The 21,365-nt window shown below is 45.8% G+C and overlaps 2 protein-coding genes across 6 annotated transcripts in view; one reads left to right on the top strand and one right to left on the bottom strand.

Annotated features, from left to right (window-relative positions):
* Positions 1-1,335, top strand: part of SLIT1 (slit guidance ligand 1) — a 144,557-nt gene extending 143,222 nt beyond the window's left edge. Inside the window, exons 36-37 of the mRNA XM_054690310.1 lie at positions 33-244; positions 1,071-1,335. Coding sequence (XP_054546285.1) covers positions 33-244; positions 1,071-1,309 — 451 coding nt within the window. The 3' untranslated portion in view covers positions 1,310-1,335. The remainder of the gene's footprint in view (positions 1-32; positions 245-1,070) is intronic.
* Positions 1,336-6,258: 4,923 nt separating this feature from the next.
* The window catches only part of LCOR (ligand dependent nuclear receptor corepressor), a 121,988-nt gene continuing 106,881 nt past the window's right edge, over positions 6,259-21,365 (bottom strand). For all 5 annotated transcript variants that reach the window (XM_054690305.1, XM_054690308.1, XM_054690306.1 and 2 more), the window contains one exon: positions 6,259-20,640. In XM_054690305.1, coding sequence (XP_054546280.1) covers positions 16,275-20,640 — 4,366 coding nt within the window. In that variant the 3' untranslated portion in view covers positions 6,259-16,274. The remainder of the gene's footprint in view (positions 20,641-21,365) is intronic.

Raw genomic sequence — 21,365 nt, forward strand, 5'->3', positions numbered from 1 at the left:
GTCTTTACAGTACCTTTCTCTGTCCCCTCCAGGTGTGTCCACGGGAAGTGCGTGCCCCTCGATGCTTTGTCCTACAGCTGCCAGTGCCAGGATGGGTACTCGGGGGCCCTGTGCAACCAGGAGGGGGCGCCCGCAGACACCTGCGGGGGCCTGCAATGCCTGCATGGCCACTGCCAGGCCTCGGCCACCATGGGGACACACTGTGTGTGTGACCCTGGCTTTTCGGGCAAGCTGTGTGAGCAAGGTCAGGGGCCCCTCTCCTGACATGCCCTCTCCAGGGTCCTTCCCCACAACTTGCTTTAGCAACTTCACTTTTCTTCCTCCCAACCTCAGACCCGAGCCCCTCCCTCTTCCTGCACCTCGGGTGGCAATGGACGCCAGTGCCCCCCTTCCTTGGGCTCCGAGCCTCCCTCCCAGACGGATGCCCAGTCTCTCCGGGCTCAGCTTGTCTTGCAGCCCCCTTTTCCGGGGCAAGTGCCCCTCTGGCTGGGGTCTCTCCTTACAGAAGAGACCACTAGGGTAAGAGCTCCTGTTCAAACCGCTGCATCTTGGCCTCGTCACCTTGGAACCCGGAGCACTAGGAAGTCTGAGGCTTGAGGACTCCTTCCCAGGCCTTCCCTGGCGCCTGCGACAAGATGCTTCCGCTGGGATCAGGATTGCTGAGGCCAGGCAGGGGAAGTGGAGGCATCCAGAACGCAGACACCTTCAGGGCCCCTCCTTAGGCCACACCCTCTTGCCACCAACTCCCTCTACACCTGTTATTTCCTCCCAGGCTCCCAGCTGCCTCTTGGCCACCTCAAGTAACAGGGAGCCCACCTCACCCCGGCAGCCCCATCTGCCCCCAAGGGGCCTGGCGGCTCAAAGGTCTTTCCCACCACCTTGTGGAGGAGGCTGTGCATGTGCATGCGGGCCGGGAGGATGTGAGACCTGGTGGGGCCTGCCAACAAGGGGCTCAGGCCCTCAGATGCAGCCCCCCCTCTCCTCCTCCACCTCCTGTTCCTCCTGCCTCTCGGGGCAGTGTGCGCCCAGCGTGTGCCCTGAGGGTCTTTCTTGGTGTCTGTCCCATCCAGAGTCCGAGTGCCGGGGGGACCCTGTCCGGGACTTTCACCAGGTCCAGAGGGGCTATGCCATCTGCCAGACCACGCGCCCGCTGTCGTGGGTGGAGTGCCGGGGCTCCTGCCCGGGCCAGGGCTGCTGCCAGGGCCTGCGGCTGAAGCGGAGGAAGTTCACCTTTGAGTGCAGCGATGGGACCTCTTTTGCCGAGGAGGTGGAGAAGCCCACCAAGTGCGGCTGTGCCCTCTGCGCCTAGCGCCCGGCACGAATGGGGAGGGGCGAGGGCGGGCACGGGGCACGGCCACAGTGGAGACCGAGCTGCCAGCAGCTGGGCTGGGGGTGCGGGCCAACCTCCCAGGGGCCGGAGCGGCCTTTCTGAAGCCGACTGCACCGCAGCTGGGGCAGAGCGGGTGGGCGAGGCCCTCTCCGGAAGTGCCTTGCACAAATAGGCGCTTAATAAATATTTGTTGAATGAATGTGTGCGTGAGGTCAGGCCGAGAAGTGCAGAATGGTGATACCCCTCCTTGCCTGCTACCTGGCTCTGAAGAAGGGGACTAGTCCCTTTCTACACCAGCCTTTCCCTCTTGCCTGTGGCCCAGGAGGACCCCTGAAGCCCTTGACCCCCTGCAGATAACCTCGAATTAGTCTCAGCCTCTGCCTGGGGCAACCAACCTAGCTCCCAGGCTGTTCTGTTGCTGCAGCGTAGGTGAGCACCAGCCGCGCTGCGGTCCGGGAGGGTGCCCCTGCAGGCCAGGAAGGGACTGCTCTTGCCCCTGGGCTTACAGGAGCGCTGTGAGAGCCACTGCTCATGAGGCTGGGGTCCAGGCGGGTCTTAGAGTCAGGCCTCTGACGTGAAGTTTTGGGATGACCATCGTTAACTTCAAGGAGGGGCTCACGTGAGGGCACAGCCACTGGGGCTGCTTGGGATGGTGACCCCACCAAAGAGGGTTGGAGGGGTGGTTCTTGGTTCCAGCAGAATAAATACCAGCGCTTTAGACACCAGCCACTGATGGGGAGCCCCCGTAGATGTGCAGAGGGCGTGGGCCAGGCTGCTTGACCAGGGAGGGGTCTCCTCCCATGGAGACAGGTTCAGATTCCCTGGCACTGCCAGCAGGGAGTAGTGATCCAGGCATCGGAAAAGCCCTGCTGGCTCTGTTACTCTGGGCAAACTTCTTCCCAGTTTCCTCGGTTATCCGATGGGGATGTGGGTGACTGATGAGCAATGTGGCTCCAGGAGGGATTCCCAAAGAGTTAGAAGATCCATATTCATTAATCCCATCAACAAGCATTTATGTGCCTACCTTGGGCTGGGTACTATGGGTGTCTGCCCCATGGACAGATGCGAACTAGACACTGAGCATCAAAGGAGCCATCAAGATGCCAGGAAGAGAGTGAGCCAAGCCAGGGGTCTGAGCACAGACTCCAGCCCAGGCTAGCGTGGCTCCCTAGAAGACTGCAAGAGTGTTTGAAGTGTCGCTGATACATGTCCCTGCGACTGCAGATTCTTCTCTTCCATGCAGAATGGAAACAGAAAGTTACCTTTGAGCACAGAGAACTGGTTGTAGGGAAGATAGTATACTCTCTCCTTGATGGCTCTCCAGGAGGATGTGCTTCTGGGGTGTCCTGGTGGGCAGTGGGGGTGGGGTGGGATGAATATGTCCCTTTCCTGATTCCTTCCATCTGCAAACAGAAGGCATGGTTGGGGGTATGTTGGGGGTGCAGTAGGAGTGGCCCCGTGCCTGTGTCCTCCATCAACATGAGCAGTGGGAGCGTAGTACCAGTAGATACTACTGGTACTAGTAGATGGCCTGAGGCCCTGCACTGTGGTGCTCGGCATGTTCCACTACCCAGGACTCAGGCCTGCAGTTTTGAATTCTGGGGCCCCTGTAATGGGAAGAGGGCCCTGCCCAGCCCAACTGGGGAGGTTTCCTCATGGCAGAATCTGCCTCTCACCAGAGACAAGGATTTATTTCAGAGTAGCTCTGAGTAAGGCCACAGTGCTCCTCCCCATGAGGACAGCAGCCTGGCTTGGCCTAGGGCTATATAGCTCTTAACAGAGTTCCTGGGCCACTGTGGGACCCTGGAGGGCAGCTAGCACAAGGCTGGATAGGGCAGAAAAGCTCCAGTGCAGTCAGCTTGCCCCTTCCATGGAAGAGGGGTGGCTGGAATCCACCAACCCTGAGATTGGTACCTTAGCCTGGTCACCACCATCATTCCCTACCACCCTGCACAAGCAGCTCTCCAGGCTGGGGGCACTGACTGGCAGGGGCTTCTTCACTCTGTATAAAGTGACTGACAGACAAGTGATGGCTGTCAGGAGTCCTCCACCCCAGTGCCAGGCGGTTGGGAGGGCAGAGGATGGAAGGTTTGCAGGGAGCATCCTTGAGCTGCTCCTGCTCAAGCAACACCCACCTTCCAGTCCAGCTCCACATTCATCCTCTCTCCAGAAGACTGAGATCCACCACAAGGTGAGGGCAGTAAGGGACAGAGAGCTGTGTGGCCCAGGATCAACTTTTCCTCCAAATCAGCCACCCATCTGCAAGCCGCTAGGGAACTGGCTCACCACGCGTTTTGCCTGTTCACCATTGGGCCCGCTGACTCCCAAAAGACTACTGCGCAGTCATCTCTGAGACGTCATCTCCTTTGGTTAAGACCTTCGGTTCACTTTGTTGTCGCCACTGGCTGTTCCATTAAACGTGCACTGAAGAGACATAAAAATAAGCAGGGCAAGCACCGAGGTTGCTATTGCTCTGGTAGCACCGTGGGTGAAGTGGCCAGTGTCAGGAATGGAAAAGGCTGGACTTTGTCTCCTCTTTGCCTGCTGTTAGCCTAACCATGAAAGTATCTCTTTATACAGAATACTTAACAGATTCTAATATATATTTGTATTTCATTTTGTTATAGTATTTTTATATGTTAAAGTCAACATTCAGTGTCTTGTTATGATTTTCAGATGCTATGTGGTCGTGACATTTTGTTTGGGGGTTTCTGTAGTCTTGTTTGGATCACTCTGGTGTAGAACAGGCCCGTGAGGGAGCCGCACCTGCCCTTCCCTGGAAGTGTCATTTTAGAACATGTTGGATATTGTCTGTTGTCTTCCATGTGAACATGACATTGATTCACGCAGGTTCTGCCTCGTTCTCTTTTTCTCCGCACAGAGGATGAGCCTGGGGCTGCTGACACGCACCTTCCCTGGATGTGGGGCTGGCACACCAGCCACAAGCCAGGGACGGCTCCAAGCAGCAGTCCACATAGGACGTCTGCCTTGGACCTCTGGTCTTTTCCTGAAGGGGCAGAGGAGGTCGGTTCATGAGGAAGGGGTGCCCGGGAGATAGACACAGCTCCTTGGGATGTCAGCAGGAAGGCAGGGCCTGGCCCAGCACAGCGCAGCGTGCACAGCTCTGGGGGCTGCTCATCCCACTCTCCTTGAGAGCCTGCTATCACACCCATGTTTAGTAAGTCTGTGTACAGAGTCATACCCATATTTAATCTGCCTGAGGCTGCAGGGTGTCAGGGCAACAGATTAGAAAGCAGCGTGGTGTCTTAGTCTATCCTGTAATGTCAGCCTTCTGTTCCCAGGGCAGTATTTTTAGGGACCAGTGGAGAAAGGAGGCAAACATACCTCTTTTGTAGTTCTACCACAATTTCAGATGACAAAATTGCACTCAGGAGGCATGCCCTGAGTGTCTAGGTGAGGCCAAGCCTGGCAGTCAAGACTGGGTTAGGTCCCTAAGATGGGGGAGGACCCTCTGGTGCCAGAACCATGGACAAGTTTCCCACGAGAAAACAGCATCATGGTAAAGGTGGCACAGGCCTCACCATAATAGTACCCATCACCTTGAAAGTGAACAGTAATGGTAACTACAGTGCCTTTAAAGCAAGTAGAGATCTGGAAATATAATGAACAGGGTACAGGAGAGAATACGGGTTAAAGTAGGGTTGTAAAACTCAAGTACCTGGAGTGGCTGGTAGGTCACCACTAGTAAGTCAAGTGGGCACATAACCTTCTGGCCCATCATCTACGTTGCCACTTCTGATGAAGCAGCAGGCCCAGAGACCTGCTTTGCTACTGTAAAGAAAAAAGAACAAGTGGCAGGTAACTGACAGGGGCTGTGGTCATTTGAAGGGCACTATTCTCAACGGTCTGTGCTGTCCAATTTTTACCACGCGTTAATTTCATCGGATCTTTTTGTTTTTAAAGAGAAGCTAGAAATCAGTGTTTATTTAAACACTCATAGGTTTAAGTATCTTTTTCTTTAAATACTGGGCTAAACAAAACACATCTCTGGGCCACCAGTTTGCAACATCTGACTTAAAACTAAGTGGCGGCAAATGTTAGTTGAAAGGAAAGCCCTAGCAAGGGAATGTGGACAGCAGGGCTTGCTCGGAGGTGGGGGCAGCAGCAGGAATGCCCAGGTTCCCCGCTAGCATTGTCAAGTTTCCTGAGATCAGGGACACTGCATCTCTAGCATCCCTTTACCCTGAGACCTGAGTTAATTTTCGATTAGTCCCCTCACCCTCAGCTTGTCTGAACTCTCAGGTCACATTCTGGGTATTCTATCACAGGATGAATTTGGAGGAGTCTGTCTTAACCATGAAAACTCCTAATACAGAATCAAGCAGTTCTCTAAATTGAAATCAAGAAGGGGCGGTCCACCTACCAGTTGTGAGGTTCTATTCGCTGGGTGTAGTCAACAGCCACAGTCAGATGAACTTGGTAATGAGATCATGGTTGATTCCACAGGCCAGGGGCCCACTGGATCCTTAAACAGACCATCTCCAGTAGATTTGAAGTTAACGAAACAGGTCATTATAGTAACAAATGAAATTTCCTGCCAACTTTCTGCCATACCCAGCGTGAGCTACCGAGAGTGGGATCACCCTTGCCGGATGGTTATGCATGTCACCCCCTATTTACCAGTGGTATCCCTGGGGCCAGGCGCTTAACTCACTTGCTCCTCTCCCTCTGGATGAAACACTGGCCTCGTTTCAACTCTATGGGAATTCCCAAGGATTATCCATTGTGTTTTCTTTTCTCTGAATTTGGGCGTAACACACAAAATGCCCACAGGTCTAGCAAACAATGCTCAAGTTCCAGCAGTGTGGTTGGCTTTTGGCAACCTACCAACTTTGCCATGGGCTACGAGTTCAACGCTGGGCTTCCACTCATCCTGGAGTCTCCCAGTAACTACACACACACATTGTAATATCAAATAAGTTTAATACGCTGCATTAAAATAAGCGCCTAGAAAAGCTCATGGAATAGATGTCAATGTTAGAGAAATCCCTCCCACACATCCTCTAGATCCATACCCCGTCCCTCAAAACCCAACAAGAAAACCTGACACAACAAAGGAAACTCCCCCAAGCTTGGATTTTAGTGAGGGCCCCTTCACCAATAACAAGAACACGGTTTCCTACATGATCTAATAGGAAAGTAAAACACAGAAGCACGAAAAGTCCACAAGATTTCAATATTTAAGAGACTCGGTACATATTCAAAGTTAAAATAACTCCAACTTTTATAGCTATACATATTGTTTTAAAGCAACTTAATATATTTTTAAATTTCATATATACACTCTCAAAGGTTCTTCAGGTGAGGTATGTAAACATTGTCTAATGAAAAATTTTCAATGTTTCAAACCAACAAATTCACAGCATACATTGAATTTTCATCCATTAAAGACACAGTATTTTCCCTACACCCACTAACATGGTGAAAATCCAGGCCCAAGAGATACACACTGAATCATCCGGATTAGCGTTTACAGAAATTCTCATTTCACTGCTTTTGGAAAGACCACCTTCACGCAGGTCAGGAGCACACAGTTGGAACTGGGAAGGGGCAGTGCCCCCCGGAGACTCCTTGGGCATCTGGATCACTGGCTATGACTCACAAGACAGCAAAAAGAAGCACATCTGAACAACTACAAGATTGACCTCGGCAATGACAACACTGGGAGGAACCAGATTGAAAGGAACGGTAGAGATTCATCTTAGAGCTCCCTGAATCCACAATTGGATCAGCAGCCCCTGCCCTAAACTCATTCTGAAGGGTCATGGTCTAAAAAGAATATAAACCCAACATGGCACCTGAGCTTCAGTTAAATTGCATGGGTCTCCTATGACCCCCCGGACCCCTCAAAGGCATAAATTCTAGCCTGAAGTAGGACCCTGGGCTGTGCTTTTCATACAGGTTGGGGGTGAATTACTTAATGCATATGGGAAAATAATGCCATGAGTTCACAAAGATGACCAGCGCCCACATACAGGCACAGGCCAATGACCTTGGAGGAGCTCAATTTTGAAAACTACTTGTTCCCTGAGGGTAAACAGCAGGCTTCTATTGAGATTAAGTGAGGCTAGTAAGGGATTATTTATTACAAGGTAATAAGACTTGGGGAGCTTCAGGCCAAAATTCTTTAACCCCCACATAATCTACAATGCCCCCTCCCTGCCCTCCCACTACCGCAAGTAGTCATCTGCCCAATGATACAATATAGATCAGTTTCTTTCCTCTTGCTTGCTTTCAGGCTCAGCAATGGAAAGTTACATCCTAATGCACCCACTTCAATCTAAAAAAAACCACTAGTGAAAAATTTCCAAACACCATCATAAATACAAAAGACATATTCCAAAAGCCTAAAAAACCTACATTATTCTATTAATGGTTACCTGGATGTGGGGTATTTTTCATAAAGTTTAGGACGGTCACAAGGAGAGGCTGCTAAACAACTTGGAGACCTGTTGAACTGGACACGCTGGGATAGAGGAGTGACTGCCCTCCTTATACTTGACCTAAATGGCTACCCCAGAAAACGGGGCTGCTGACATTTCAAACCCAGACACAGAGAAAGATTATAGTAATGGCCTAGTTTAAAGGTAGATCGGATACAGTCGAAGACATTTAAATGGCCATTTAAATTCCTTATGTAAAATGTTCTTATATTTACTCTACAAATGAGCTTTGACTTAACTAGATTCTGGAAACCCCACACAGTCAATGCAAATTGCTATATTTTCAGTTTCTATGCCCAATTTTTGATGTGTCTGGTGCTGGCAGATATCTCCTCCATCGCTGGAGCTGTATGGTGTGAAGGAGCGTGCAGACAAACAGAAGCAAAAATTCAAGTACAGCAACCTCTCCAGCAAAGGCAAGAGGTCTTAGCAAGAGCTGTTCTACCCCCACCCTATCCTCTGAGACAAGGGCCAACCTGGGGCCCGGAATAAATGTTATTACCTAGGATCTTATTGCTTATAGGCAACACATCAGAAAGAACACCTGGAATCTGCTCTGCAGATCTGGGGACTGACCACTGACCAGTTTATCATACATACGTGTGTATACATATATTTATATATATAAAATATATAACATAACCAGATGAGAAGAGGGGGCAATTAAAGCTTGGATTTGATGTAACATTACATATCAAATGCCCCAAACAGCTCTCAACCTGCTGGTTTTTGTTCTTTCTCCATGTGTGAACTGTGTTATGAAAGGAAGTCCACTACTCAAAATATATCTTCTACGTTACTACAATGCAAACCAACGTCACGCAGAACATGAATCTGTATGCAGCACACATAATAAATATTCTTTAAAAAGTATTTACAACGTTATTTCTTGTGAACATTTAGATGAGAGCAAAATTTATTTCTTCCTGCAAAGGTTAAAAATAATTTTGACTGTCTAGTTCAGTGCTAAATTCCCTGGCACCTAGTTACCCATTCACATTTCATCTTAAAATCAGATTTGCTTACAAATATCATCTTAGAAACAACATTCCCCAGCATTACTGTTCAAGTGTCCTCCTCATTTACATAGAAAAGACAAAGGGAGGCCAGAAGTAAATATGCAAACTATGGTTCAAATGAATGACAAAAATCCTTGTGCCTAGTCCCAAGCTCTCCGAAGTCCCGGAGCCAAAAGTTCTCAGTCTAGCCAGCTGGCGGGATGAGAATCATGACTCAGACGGGGTGCCCAGGCACAGGGAAGGGCAACAAGATCATGAAGTATTGGTTGCATTACATCGAGGGGTGCTTTGAATTGCAGACTAGGACTCCTGAGAAGTAAAGCTGTACACATCTTAGAACAGACGGTCTGCTCTGGAACCATCAGTTACAGGTGGGGCTGGCTCACACCTGCACAGAGGTTTGCTGAGATGAGGCGGCGGCAGAGGAGACGGTGGGAAGGTGGAGAAGAGGAGGAGGTGGTGAGCCAAGACGTACTGTCAAGGTGCGGAAGGAACATGCTTATTTCCTGTGTTTAATGAGTGTGAATAGACGTCTTTCACAAACATAAGAAAGACTGAAACACATCTTAATGCTTTCTTTAGGCAACCAATGGTTTCTCCATATCCTGGATATGGGTTTAGATTTCCTTGGGACTACAACTAAGGCTCATTTCCCTGCACAGGCTGTTGAATGTATCAACTGTGCATGCACAAGCGGGTAGTTTGAAGCAAGCCCCGAAACGCCTGACACAGTTACAACTGATCGTGGGAGATCCACTTTGTTCTGGGATGGGGTATCAGCGGAGAGATGCACACAGGTTTCCAATCCAGGTTGCATCTGCCCCAGTACAGCAGGATTTAAAGGCCCCACCCTTCTGCCATCACTGTGTTTGGGGTTCAAAGGCTAAGCATGGTAGCTGGGGTAGATGGGTGGCTAGAAAAAACACTTTTTTTGGAAAGCCCTTTTGACAGTTAAATTTTTTGTTAAAATAAATACTTTCTATAGAAGCATTTTAACAGCAAAATATCACTATTTACAGAGAAATTCCACAGTGGTGTGTATAAATATGTATTATATATATGTGTGTTTGAAACCATAGTCACTAACACATTAGTCTCCTAGAACTATTAAGGACGCAGAAACTACTAGTGAAACTGATAACCTTAAGCTATAGTGGCTCTAAAACTAATCCCTACCTGTGGTATAAATATACAAAATTATGCAAATCTTGTTTGTATAGCATCTTTTCCACAAACCAGTTCCCAGCTGCTGTAGCTTTAGCTATACTACGAGGTGTAGATTATAGAAGACAATTGGGGTTGACAAAATTGGTAAACCAAGTAGCATTTGAACCCAATGGCTAATTATGAAAATAGTTATGAAACGAAAAATGCTTCTAATATGACAAATACGTGTTCAGCGAAGCACTTGGGAGGTGGGAGACTCTCCCAAAGATGCCGCCTCCCAGAAGGGAGGGTGGAGGCAGAAACAGAAGAGGGAGGAGATGAGACCCCAAGGGTGGTGCCTAAAAATGAAGTGAGTCAGGCCTGATCAAGGTCTGGCTGTGCTGTCCAGGCCAGATTGCTCTGAGCTTCTTCAATCCAAAGCTGCTGGTATGCTGATGGGGCGGGGAGGAGGTGGGCATAACCATGCTGGTATTTCTAAGAGCTGAGAATGTGTGGTCTGGCCTCAAGGTTCAAACAGACAAAGGCCAGTCATTTATGTTTACAAATAATCACCCAAACTTGGAGAGTGACATACTTTCAAATACACGGTACATGGAAAGGAGGGCTCCCGGGGAAACACGCACACAAGCCTGGTGCTTGCTGGGAGAGGCACTCTCTGTTCTAAATTCATTAGTGGGTCTGTGTTGGGCACTGCTGAAGAGGACTGTCTCTCCAAGAGTCAAGTTCACCCTGATTCATAAACATGAAGACTATAATACTTTAGTTAAAAGTAAAGACTTAGCACTTTTGGTTTTAACTATACATCCTAGTAGGTAAGACTGTATGTCCACAATTCCACAAATGTTCCATCAAGCATTATTCAAGAAGAATGGGTACCAGCGGCTGTATTGAGAACAGGCAAGATACCCTAAAATCTAAAAGGTAAGAAATGTTGACATCTTGGACTAAATGAAAAAAGAAATTTGTGCCCTAAATGCTCTCTGATTTGATCTTGAATGACATACTGCAAGTGTCAAGATAGTATCTTTTCTCTACAGGGTCAGATAGGATATATGCTGTATTTTAGATACACAGCCTCTTTTTTGGTAACCCTTATCAAAAAAAAAAAAAAGGTAAAATGCATTCATCCAACCTCAGGCATATTATAAATCCACGAGCACCTGGTTCTCTTTTCCTTTTAATGGGCAGTCTATACTTTCCCGTGGCCAGTTGGCTGCGCACTTAGTGTTAAATGGAATGATCCCAAGCAGAGGAGAAAGTTGGTACGTCACTGTGCTCACCAGGTGAGCACAGCGGTCCCTCTGCAGGACAGAGCAAATGATGTCTCCTGAACACTGAGCATAAACCACCAGGGCTGTGTGGAAGGACGATCAGACAGAGAGGAGGCAGTGGAAGGAATGAGCCAGGTTTTGCTCAATTCCAAGGGCAAAAGCAGGAGCAAAGAAACCCTCTCCAAAGTGCCCATGGGGGTTGCCTGGGTTCCCAGTACAGCATGGCAATGCCATGAGCTGGAAGCAGCATCAGAGCCTGAGCATGATTTTCTATCTTTAAAGGAGAGTTAGATTTTCAGGGCTTCCAATCAATCAATCACTGTAGAATATAGCAGTTTTTAATACATCAAGGGATGAAGAATATTAAAGGTGACCTCGAAACACTTCCCTAACTCTGCTTATTCTAACACAACAATCATCTCCCCCCACCCCCCAAAAAAGGAGTTTTATTTTCCTATAATTTGGTAAAAAATATGACATAATAAAGAATGCTTTGCGTGTGTGACTGGGCTGTATTTCCTCTTTGCGAAGACTTTTTCCATACTAAATTTAAGTCCCAGAAAATTGAACATTTAACTAACGTAGTCTCAACTAATTTGGAAAGAAAAAAATCTTGGCTTACTCGAGTAACAAAGAAGTGAAGCTGGAATTAGTTTTATGACAAAAACTGAGTGAAATAAGAAGCCCAAGCCACATATTTTAGAGCTCCGAGACCCTGAGGGTTGATGGGTTCTGATTCTGTAGGTGAAAGGTGGCTTCATTTTGGCTACTGTGTATGTGCTGCCGAAGCGAGCACCATTTTGGCTACTGTGACTGGTGATTCCAAAGAGATGTGACATGAAGGCTAATTGTTAGGAGATGGTATTCCATGTGCTACACCAATATAAAGTGTCTCTTTTGTAATATGAAGAAATACATAAAGGTAAAAGGAAAAATTGCTGTAAGATGAAAGGAAGAAAAAAAAGGACAGAGAGGGGTAGAAAAAAGGAGATCAATCAGGGGAAAATTGCTCCTGAAAAGTATTTTTTTCTCAAGCAAGGGTCAGGATCAGCAAACTGTTTCTTAAGGATCCAGACAGTACATATTTTATGGCTCTGCAGGCCATATGGTCTCTACTGCAGCTACTCAACTGCGGGAAAGCAACCACAGAAAACACATAAATAAATGGGCATGGCTATGTTCCAATAAACTTTTATTTACAAGAGTGACCAGCCCAGTTTGCTGATCCCTGGAAGATCATCTATAAGCCAAAAGACAGCCTGCCTGGACGGACCTACAACCAGAGTGGGCATGGCTCCCTGGGCCCAGACCTTGTGAAATTCTGCTCTGGCCCCAAATGTGCCAACAGGACATTAGACTTGGTGACACTACAGCACCCTCCCAGCTTGCGCCAAACAGCATGCTGTGCTTTCCTACTGGGCTTCTAGGTCTACTCATCAGTGAAAGTGGCCCGATAACTCAGAGTGACAGCTTCAGTCCTCATCAGAGATTGCAAAACACCGCAGGAAACAGGCCAAATTTCAACTCAAAGTATTTGTCTCGAAGTGACACAGCTTGCTCATGACCTATCTGAACAATGAGACAGTCACCTGGGCAGTATGGAATCCAGAGGCTCTCTCTATCCACTAGAGGCACCCTGTGGGCTTATTCTAGCCACACCACTGCGTGAAGAGTGAGGTTCATGAAACCCACAGTCTAAGATTACTTTGTCAGTTATGGCTTGTGTAGAAGTCTTTAATGAAATATAGCTACAACAGAACTGGCCTGCCAAGGGAATTCAAGGGACCAGCAATTGCAGATTATCAGACAATAATCACATTTTTACACAGGAAGCCTTATAAGCAGAACAACAGTTCACGACCTTCCAGTGCACTGCAAGGTTGCTGCGTGGCTGAGGAAGTGGTAGGGTGGGGGTGAGGCTCTGAACCTCAACTGAGAGAGCAGTCTCTATGTTATCCTTCCAAGCCCAGGGAGCCTCATAGGTAAGAAAATGGGTTTTCTAAAGAGATCTCAGCTCTGGGAAGCTATGACTAAGCCTTAGTAATCACTTCCCAGGCATCTTGTAGCTCCTCCAGAGCTCAGCAAATGCCAATGTCTTTTGGTCAATTTCAGCTCTAACACTGGGGCAGTCACTTCACTGAGTATAGGCCTAGGCTAGGCCCAGGAGCAGAATATCTTTCTGATTTGGAATCCAGAATGTGGGACTGCCTTTGCATCTAGTGGCAAGACATACTGTGAATACAGCTTTAGGAAGAAGCGCTTGACTCAAGATGAGTTGAGTCAATGCCACGCGTGGCTTGGAAGTGTCAAGGAGACAGGTTTGCCAGTATCTGCTGAAAGGTGAAAGGCCCTTTCAGAGTTGGCCCTCAAGTTGCTTTTTTACCTTCTTCCTTCTATTAGCAAAATTAACTGAATCAGCAAAAATGAGATTCAATAAATATAAAAATAATTTGGAACTTTAGGTATCCTAATTATGTAGAATCCCAGTCTATTTAAATGTAGTCACTACTATAAAGTGTAAGCTGATTTTAAAGATGATCCATTGCATTGTTAGGTGTATAAAATAAATACATATCCATCGATACCCCTTTTCAAATGCTATCTAGAATGAGAAAGCTAGTATCTTGAAGTAAGCTTTTATAAATGCAAAGTAAAACAAAGCCTTAGAAAAGTAATGGAATGAACTATAAATCTGGAACTGGAAATGTTCCACTCACTTTACTGACTCAAACCTCTCCCTAAACTAACCCAAGCACCCTTACAAGGTACTCTATTGCAGCTAATGGGCACCTTGAACATATGTACAGGAATCAGCACATCTGACACGGGCAAACATCAATTGTTTAAGTCACCACAAAAACAATATCCAGTGACAACGATATCAAACTTTTTAAAGATTAAATGAACTGACTCAAAACATATTAATGCTTTTGTGCAACTTAATGCTGAGAAAGGGTTGCCAAGATACACACTCAGCAGTTTCATTAAGATAGGTAGCTCTTGATTGGCCAAAGTCAAAGATATTAAAAAAAAAAACAAAAACAACTCAAGGGATAGAAGAGACATTAGGGGGAAAGTCAAGACTTCACTGTGATAGTAAGCTTCACTCTGTAAATTCTCATTTTCTCCAAATGTTTTTCTCCAGTCCTATCCAATCAGAAGTTTTCACTATATACAATGAGCCTTTAACAGAATGGGTAGAAGGTCTGTTTTATTTCAATGAACTAATGCATGAAAAAAAGTCCACCAGGGTTTATCTAAAACAGATATGAAACAATCTAAAGGGAAACTTTTTTTAATAAAATGGACAGGAGCAGCTGTCCATACCAGCCTACTTCAATGGTGGAGTATATTAGAGAAGCTGGCATAGGCTTTACAAACAAGCCATTTTGTAGAGTGGCCCAACAGAAATATACTGTGTTATAATAGAACAATGTTATTAGTACCAAGTTAAGGCCATCCCAGGTTTTAATGTACCCATCTCAGGCTTCTCTGGGGAAAGGCAAACATCAGTTACAACTATTGCAGCTCTCATTTTTGAGCCAAGGAGCAGAGCCTGACACAATAAGCACAGGAGTGATGCCACAAGTATTAAATAATAGTATGGTGCGAACCCATCGGAACAGACACCCACTCTGAACATGAACATTCACATTAGAAAATGTCAGTTAAACATCAAGTCTGGTGTTGGGGTTGTGTATGTCAACTATGAGATGCTGGAGCTGCTTCCTCCAATGGCAAGGCTGTTCTGACCTTCACTGAACTTGATGCTGTTTAGACCTTTCTGAGTCCAGTGCCAATGTGGTTCTGAGGATGCTCACAGAGACCCTAGGCCACATTCAAACCACCTGGCCTGTGCTAATTACCCAGCTCATGAACACCTAGCACATCACACAGAGAAGGAATTTTACTGTAGAACTGGAGTTGGGAGACATTTGTGGCTGATAACCACATAAGAATGCACCCAAAAGCATAAGTACACACACACTATAAAACTTTTCTATTACTTGAAATTGATATTTTGGCTTCTTTGAATATGGAAGTACTCAGAGGGTAAGAAAAGTAAAGTAGAACAGTCATTCTCATCCTACTTGTCAAATTACAGGTGCAAGATGAAAAAAGAAAATCCTAGGTTCCCCCCCAACCTCCAAATTAGTATGAAAATTAGCTAGTGAGATTATAAAGGCAAAAATGAAAAGGATGGTAAGAATCAATAATGTAAATAATCTGAGGACTATAAATAACTTTTAGAGGTCATGCACCAATACTAACACCATCTGACAAACCTGTTGTCCGAGGGGCACATATTTTAGAATGTAGGTTCTCAAATGACAAAAAGAAAAAAAAAATCAAAGGTGAGGGGTGAATACAATGAATACAATTTTTAAAAAGGGATACCAAAGAGAAATACGAATCTTTTACAATAATCATAAATTCCCTCTGCATCCTCTCCATAGGCATCCTGCATCCTCTCTCCGTGCCATAAAAATGATTTGGTTTAGCTTTCAATTATTACTTAAACAAACAAGACAGAGAGGGCAGTTCACTGCTGGGGTCTGCAAAGAGCATCTGGGTTTGTGTACAGATACTGCAGGGTGGCTGCTGAAAACTACTTTTACGTGCATGATGGTGGTCTTCTCGGCTACAGTACAAGTGCTTGTGCATCAAGTATAAAATACAAGCCTTTAATCACATAGATCAGCTTTTTAGCTTTTGTAAATTTAAAAACAAAAAGGATAAATAAGGCACTGTACTTTTAAAAACTAAAACTGCTTAGTTCCAAGTTTAAAACCCAAGGAACAACCAGAATATAATATATAACACTTCCCTTACTCAGCCTCGGAGAAAGACTCTGCAAGTTCCCTTCTCCATCCGAGCTGCATTTTCTGACGTCTTAAATCGCGGCCTTCTCCATTAACTGCAGATTTGAAAGGCTTGATGAGCTTATAAAAGCAAATTTAGTTAATGCAAAATAAAGGTTACTTTTAGAGAACAGTTTTACTCCTGGTTACCAGCCTTCCATTCATTTTGCATCCAGGCGCCTCCGTTTGCTATTGGAAGAGTCCAGCTTTGCCTTCAGTTTTCGCTTTCTCTGGGTCGCGCTGTTCTCTGGAGTTTTCGTCAAGGGTCTGGCCCGGGTCTTTCCACTGTTCTGCTTCCTATTTGTGGCTTTCTGTGACCTTGAAGAGGATTCACTTGACCCTTTTTGCTTTATAGGTTTTGTCACTGTCTCCAAGGTGGTGGGCTGGGCAGGTTTTTTGTTGGCATTCTCTTTTTCTTTTCTACAGGGAAGACAGCTCTTTCCAGAGGGCTTTTTTTGGATTTTCGCTTTATTTTCTTTCAAGGATGACTTTTTGGGCAGTGGGTTGACTTTGTCCCTTGCTGCCAGCTTCTTGGCAGCAGGGGGCTTGGTGGATGCATCACTGTGCTTTTCTTTGCTGGCTTTCGTGGCTGATGCCTTGTCCTTTTTGTCCTGAGTGCTGTTGCCTTCTGTTCTTTTGCGTTTATTCTGAACTTCTGTTTTCGGCAAGATTTCAGATATCTGCTTCCCTTTCCTCCCCTTCACTCCATCGGTATTCTTGGGTTTAACAGGAAATCCATCTGCATTCACTTGCAGCGCGAGCTTAGGGGACATCAGAGGGTTGATACATACACTCTTAAAACTCTGTTTATTTTCCACAGTCCGACCAAAGGGGCTTTCCATTTTCTCATTCTTGATCAATCGCTGCTGGGCTCTGAGCTTTCCTCGAATATTAGAATACTTTCGAAGGATCCGGGTACTGGCTGGAGTAGGTGAGTTTGTGGGAGGATGGCTGTTTCTTCCTTCCTTGACTTCCTCTATAATGTCCTCAGTATTGGGGCTGAAGCTGACATCACTGCCATCCTCTGGCTCCACTTGGTCAGGATTTTCTCGAAATTTGGCCCACAGCTTCTGTGTTTTCCAATTGTTCCTAGCAGGAGTTGCTCCAGGAAATTTCTTCAAATGTTTTTTTAAGCGTTCAGCCTGTAATGAACTAGGGTACAGGCTGGAAGGAGAGAACTTCTGAAGAGGATGCTTGACAGGGGGGATATCTCCTGGAAGCCGAGTATTGAGCTTCTTCACAATTACCAGAGACCGGGTTTCGGTTGTCTCTAAGAACCATTTACAAACATTAGATAATTTAAAGTTCGTCATAAACAGCATCTGAACAGGAGAAAACTTCTGAACTTCCAACGAACCCCTACATTTCCGTGACCTTTTCTTGCTTTTCCAGATCTCCTTCAGTTTATCTGATTTGTTCCTTGCTCTTGGTGTTGGCTGGCTTTCTTTCTCCAACTGGATCCAGCCCTTCTGAACCTTCATGTACTGGGCATTGAAGTTGGCGATGAGCTCTTGGTTCTCCTCCTCAGCACACCACTCCACAAACTTGGGCTGCTCATCTACCACGGTGTCCACATCACCCTCATCTAAGGGATCTCCGCTCTCTGAAGCATCATTTTCCTTTGGTACTGAGTGTCCTTCTGCTGCTTCCTTTTCTAAAGTCACTTTTGTAGTAGTATCTACGGAGTCCAGAGAATGAGCATGTCTTAGATTGTAGGTTGAAGAGGTCATTCTTGTAGGCCTTGGTGCCCATTTTGGTTGTCCAGCAGTATCACCACTTCCACTGCTTGACAATTCAAGTACACTGGAGGACACCTCGTTAGCATCACCTTTATGCTGGGTGTGTGAGCTGTTTCCCTCATTTGTAGCCTCCTCCACATCCTGTGGGGGAAGAGGTCCTGGCTTCTCTTTTGATTGTTCTGGGAAAGTACAAGAAATACTTTCTGAGGGATCATGAGCATTTTTCTCACCCACCTTAGACTGAACATAGATCTCTAGTCTCTCTCCAGGCAAGGGCTGGCCAGCTGCAGCTGAGGAGTCACCACTGGGGAAATTATCTCCTTCCTCTTTGACTTCTTTTGCCAGCATGTTTTTAAAAGTCTGCCTAGTAATGACCCCACCTCCTTCACCCTCCTGCTCTGCATCTTTCTCAGCGGGATCTTCATGCACATTTGGGTTTTCAGTGTTCTCCAGAGCTTTTGTATGGGAATTGTCAGGCAGAGAGTCCTCAGGTGTCATTCCACCTGGATACTCATCTTTTTTAGAACGTTTTGCACCAGCATTTTTAGAAACCTTAATCTCAGGACAAGCAGAGGAAGAATCTGAACTCTGACTTCTTAGGCACCTGTCAGCAGAGGAAGAATCTGAAAGTTGACTTCTTAGACACCTGTCAGCAGAGGAAGAATCTGAAAGTTGACTTCTTAGACACCTATCGGAGGCCTCAGGGAATTTTTTACCTTTTTTCTTCTTGTCCAAATTCTCCTCAGGTAAGTCAATGCTTGGATCACACAGATCTTTTTCCAAAGGATGTTTTACATCATTTTCCTCTCTCCCTATTGTTTCTGTACAGCCTGCTGCCTCACTTTCCTCAATTTCACTGGGGTTTTCATCAGTCAATGTGCTGCTTTCCTTTAAGAGCGGGTTGGTATCTAGCTCCTGAGTGTCTTCTGTCTTAGCCTCAGTAGTGATACTTTGGTTGTCCTCAGCCTTTTCTAGGCTCAAGGGAGGCTCCAAGTCCACTGGTGGACTTTGATATTCAGGGCACAGAGGACCTTCCTCTCTACAGACTGTTTCAGGAGAACAAAGAGGCCTAGAAACAACATCTTCACTAGCTCCCTCATAAATACTCTCAGTAGAGAGAACCAGGGGATAGTCTTGGGGTACACTTATCTCCATTGTATCCAGCAGCTCATCAGGTAGTTGGTCTTGTGCAGGGGAAGGCAGCCCACTTGCTATGGGAGCTGAGCCCACGGGGCTGCCTTCTGGCACGTCCTCATTAGGAGGAGGAGCTGGGAGAGACACCAGGCTAGAGGCTGTTGTTTCCTTTGACCTAGGGGAGCTGCTCAGATTCTGCTTATTAGTCGTGGTACAAACCTCAGGTTCTTGAGATTCCTTTTCAGATGAAGCATCTCTGTCTCCTTCCTTGAGGGAGGTTATTTCTTTACTAGGTTCTTCAGGGTTGTCTCCGCTGGGATGTTGAGCATCTACTGTAGGTTTCGGGGCTGGAATTACATGGGTCTGCTTGGGACTGACCTCTGATGCCATTATTGAGCAGCTTGCTTTTTCTTGGGAGTGTACATTTCTGGCCAGTGTACGAACAGTTGGCAACTCACAACAATCACCATTAAAAAAGTATCCTCGAGTACTCTTTCTGGCTGTTTTCCGAGAAGACAGTATTGATCTCTGATTCTCAAAATGGCATTCTGTTATTGGCTGACTGATATAAACAACATCACACTGGTTATCATAATCATTTATCCTCAACCCTGATGCCCTTTTACTTTTCCGAGCTGTCTTTATAGAGGTTGGTATCATCTTGGTTCTTGAATGTCCATTAGATGCTTTGTGTACAGCTGGCATGGGGCCGGGGGCTAACCAACCATCTTTGGAATGATCAAACTGACCCTTATCACTGGGATGTAACTGGTAACCTACTTTATTTCTTCCTAGTGAGTGAAGATGGTTCTCTTGCTTTGGCCTTGAATCTTGTTCACTTGCCTCAAAATCTTGGTGCAAAGGTGTTTTTGAGCTACACTGTAAAGCATTCTCTTTGTCAGCAGTTCTAGATGAATTCCCCACAAACCCAGAGTCCCAAGCCTCTTCTGATAAAGCTTTAAATGAATTTCTTTGAGAAATAATACCGCTGTTGCTCTCCTCACTATTCTCAGCTGCCACCTTTACTGTAATTGGACTTTCCACTAAAGCTGAACTCTGCATATGGTCTTTACCATCCTCACATGTTTTCACATTTTTGTCTTGCTCCTGACCAGTGGTTTGATCCTCTAAGCTCTTTGAGATGTGGTGGCAGTTTAATGAAGAAGAATTAGATGCAGTGAGGTATCCCAAAGTGGAACTATCCATCGAACTATCAGAAGTGGGGTTAGTGGTTGGAAGTTCAGAGGAATCTTTCTGGACAAGAGTCAAGGCATTCTCTCTTCCATCTACAGAGTTTGTATCGGGGGGTGACTCCTTCAGGGCCTGTTCTGCCAAGTGTAGAGGGCTGTGAGAGCCCGATGAGTCTACAAATAAATCAACAGAAGTAGGAGACTTCATATCAAGACACACAGCATCCTGTTCCTTATGTTTGGTGCTCAGCTGGGTACAGCCAGCATTGCAAGTGGATGCATCCATTGCTCCAGAATCAGAAGGCTGTCGGTCCTCAGTGTCTGGCTGAGACTCAGTGTATAGGTCGTTCAGAACACGAATGAATTGCTTCTGATGATGCGTGCACAGTTTGACCATAAATTTCTCCAGTGGGGACTTCGACTGATTGTTAGAATCTACTGCGATTGCTTCTGTTGCGTTCTCACTAGAGAGACAAAGAGAGAGAAAGAATTAGTATGGCCATTTTCCAAAGAACAATTTTTACATGATGAAATTCACTAGATGTTAATCCCATTGGAGACTCTGGCCAAAACTCCTTCTAACTGCCCTTATGCTTTTGATTCAACAAATGAGGAACGTATTTACCTAATTAAAATATAAGGCAGGCCCTGTTTTATATCTTATCTATATATCTTTCTCTACATATACACACATATATATTCTCAATTTTCAGTGACACAATCCTTCATACTTTTATCATTCACGAATAATCTCTACCTTATAGAAAAGAAGTATCACTGAAAATAATTGTTTTTCAAAAAATATCTTGGCCATATTAACTCCAATTGTGTATTCCTGTTAAATAATTAATAGTTTCTAAGTCCACAGCATTGACAAAAATTCAGTTTTACTATATCACAAATCTTGGTTTAGAAGGACTTAGAAAACATATAGTTTTAACATGGTTTCTCAATATGACCAACTGTCTGAACTGTACAAATCTGCCATCAGCGATGCAGGAATTTGCCCATCCTTTGAAGGCACAGAGGACAGAAATCAGTAATTTTACATTCCAGACAGTGAAAGATGTAATGACAAGCAATTCCTGATTGCTCTAAGTGATGGAACAGAAATGAAATCACACTGTAAGTGTGTAAGTTGTAAGGCTAAGTTGTAAGTTGTAAGGCTCTGTCAAATGCAAGGCAGTAG

Source organism: Talpa occidentalis, unplaced genomic scaffold (genome assembly GCF_014898055.3).
Source record: "Talpa occidentalis isolate TD23 unplaced genomic scaffold, MPIMG_talOcc4v2.1 talOcc4.8, whole genome shotgun sequence".
NCBI classification, from domain to species: domain Eukaryota; kingdom Metazoa; phylum Chordata; class Mammalia; order Eulipotyphla; family Talpidae; genus Talpa; species Talpa occidentalis.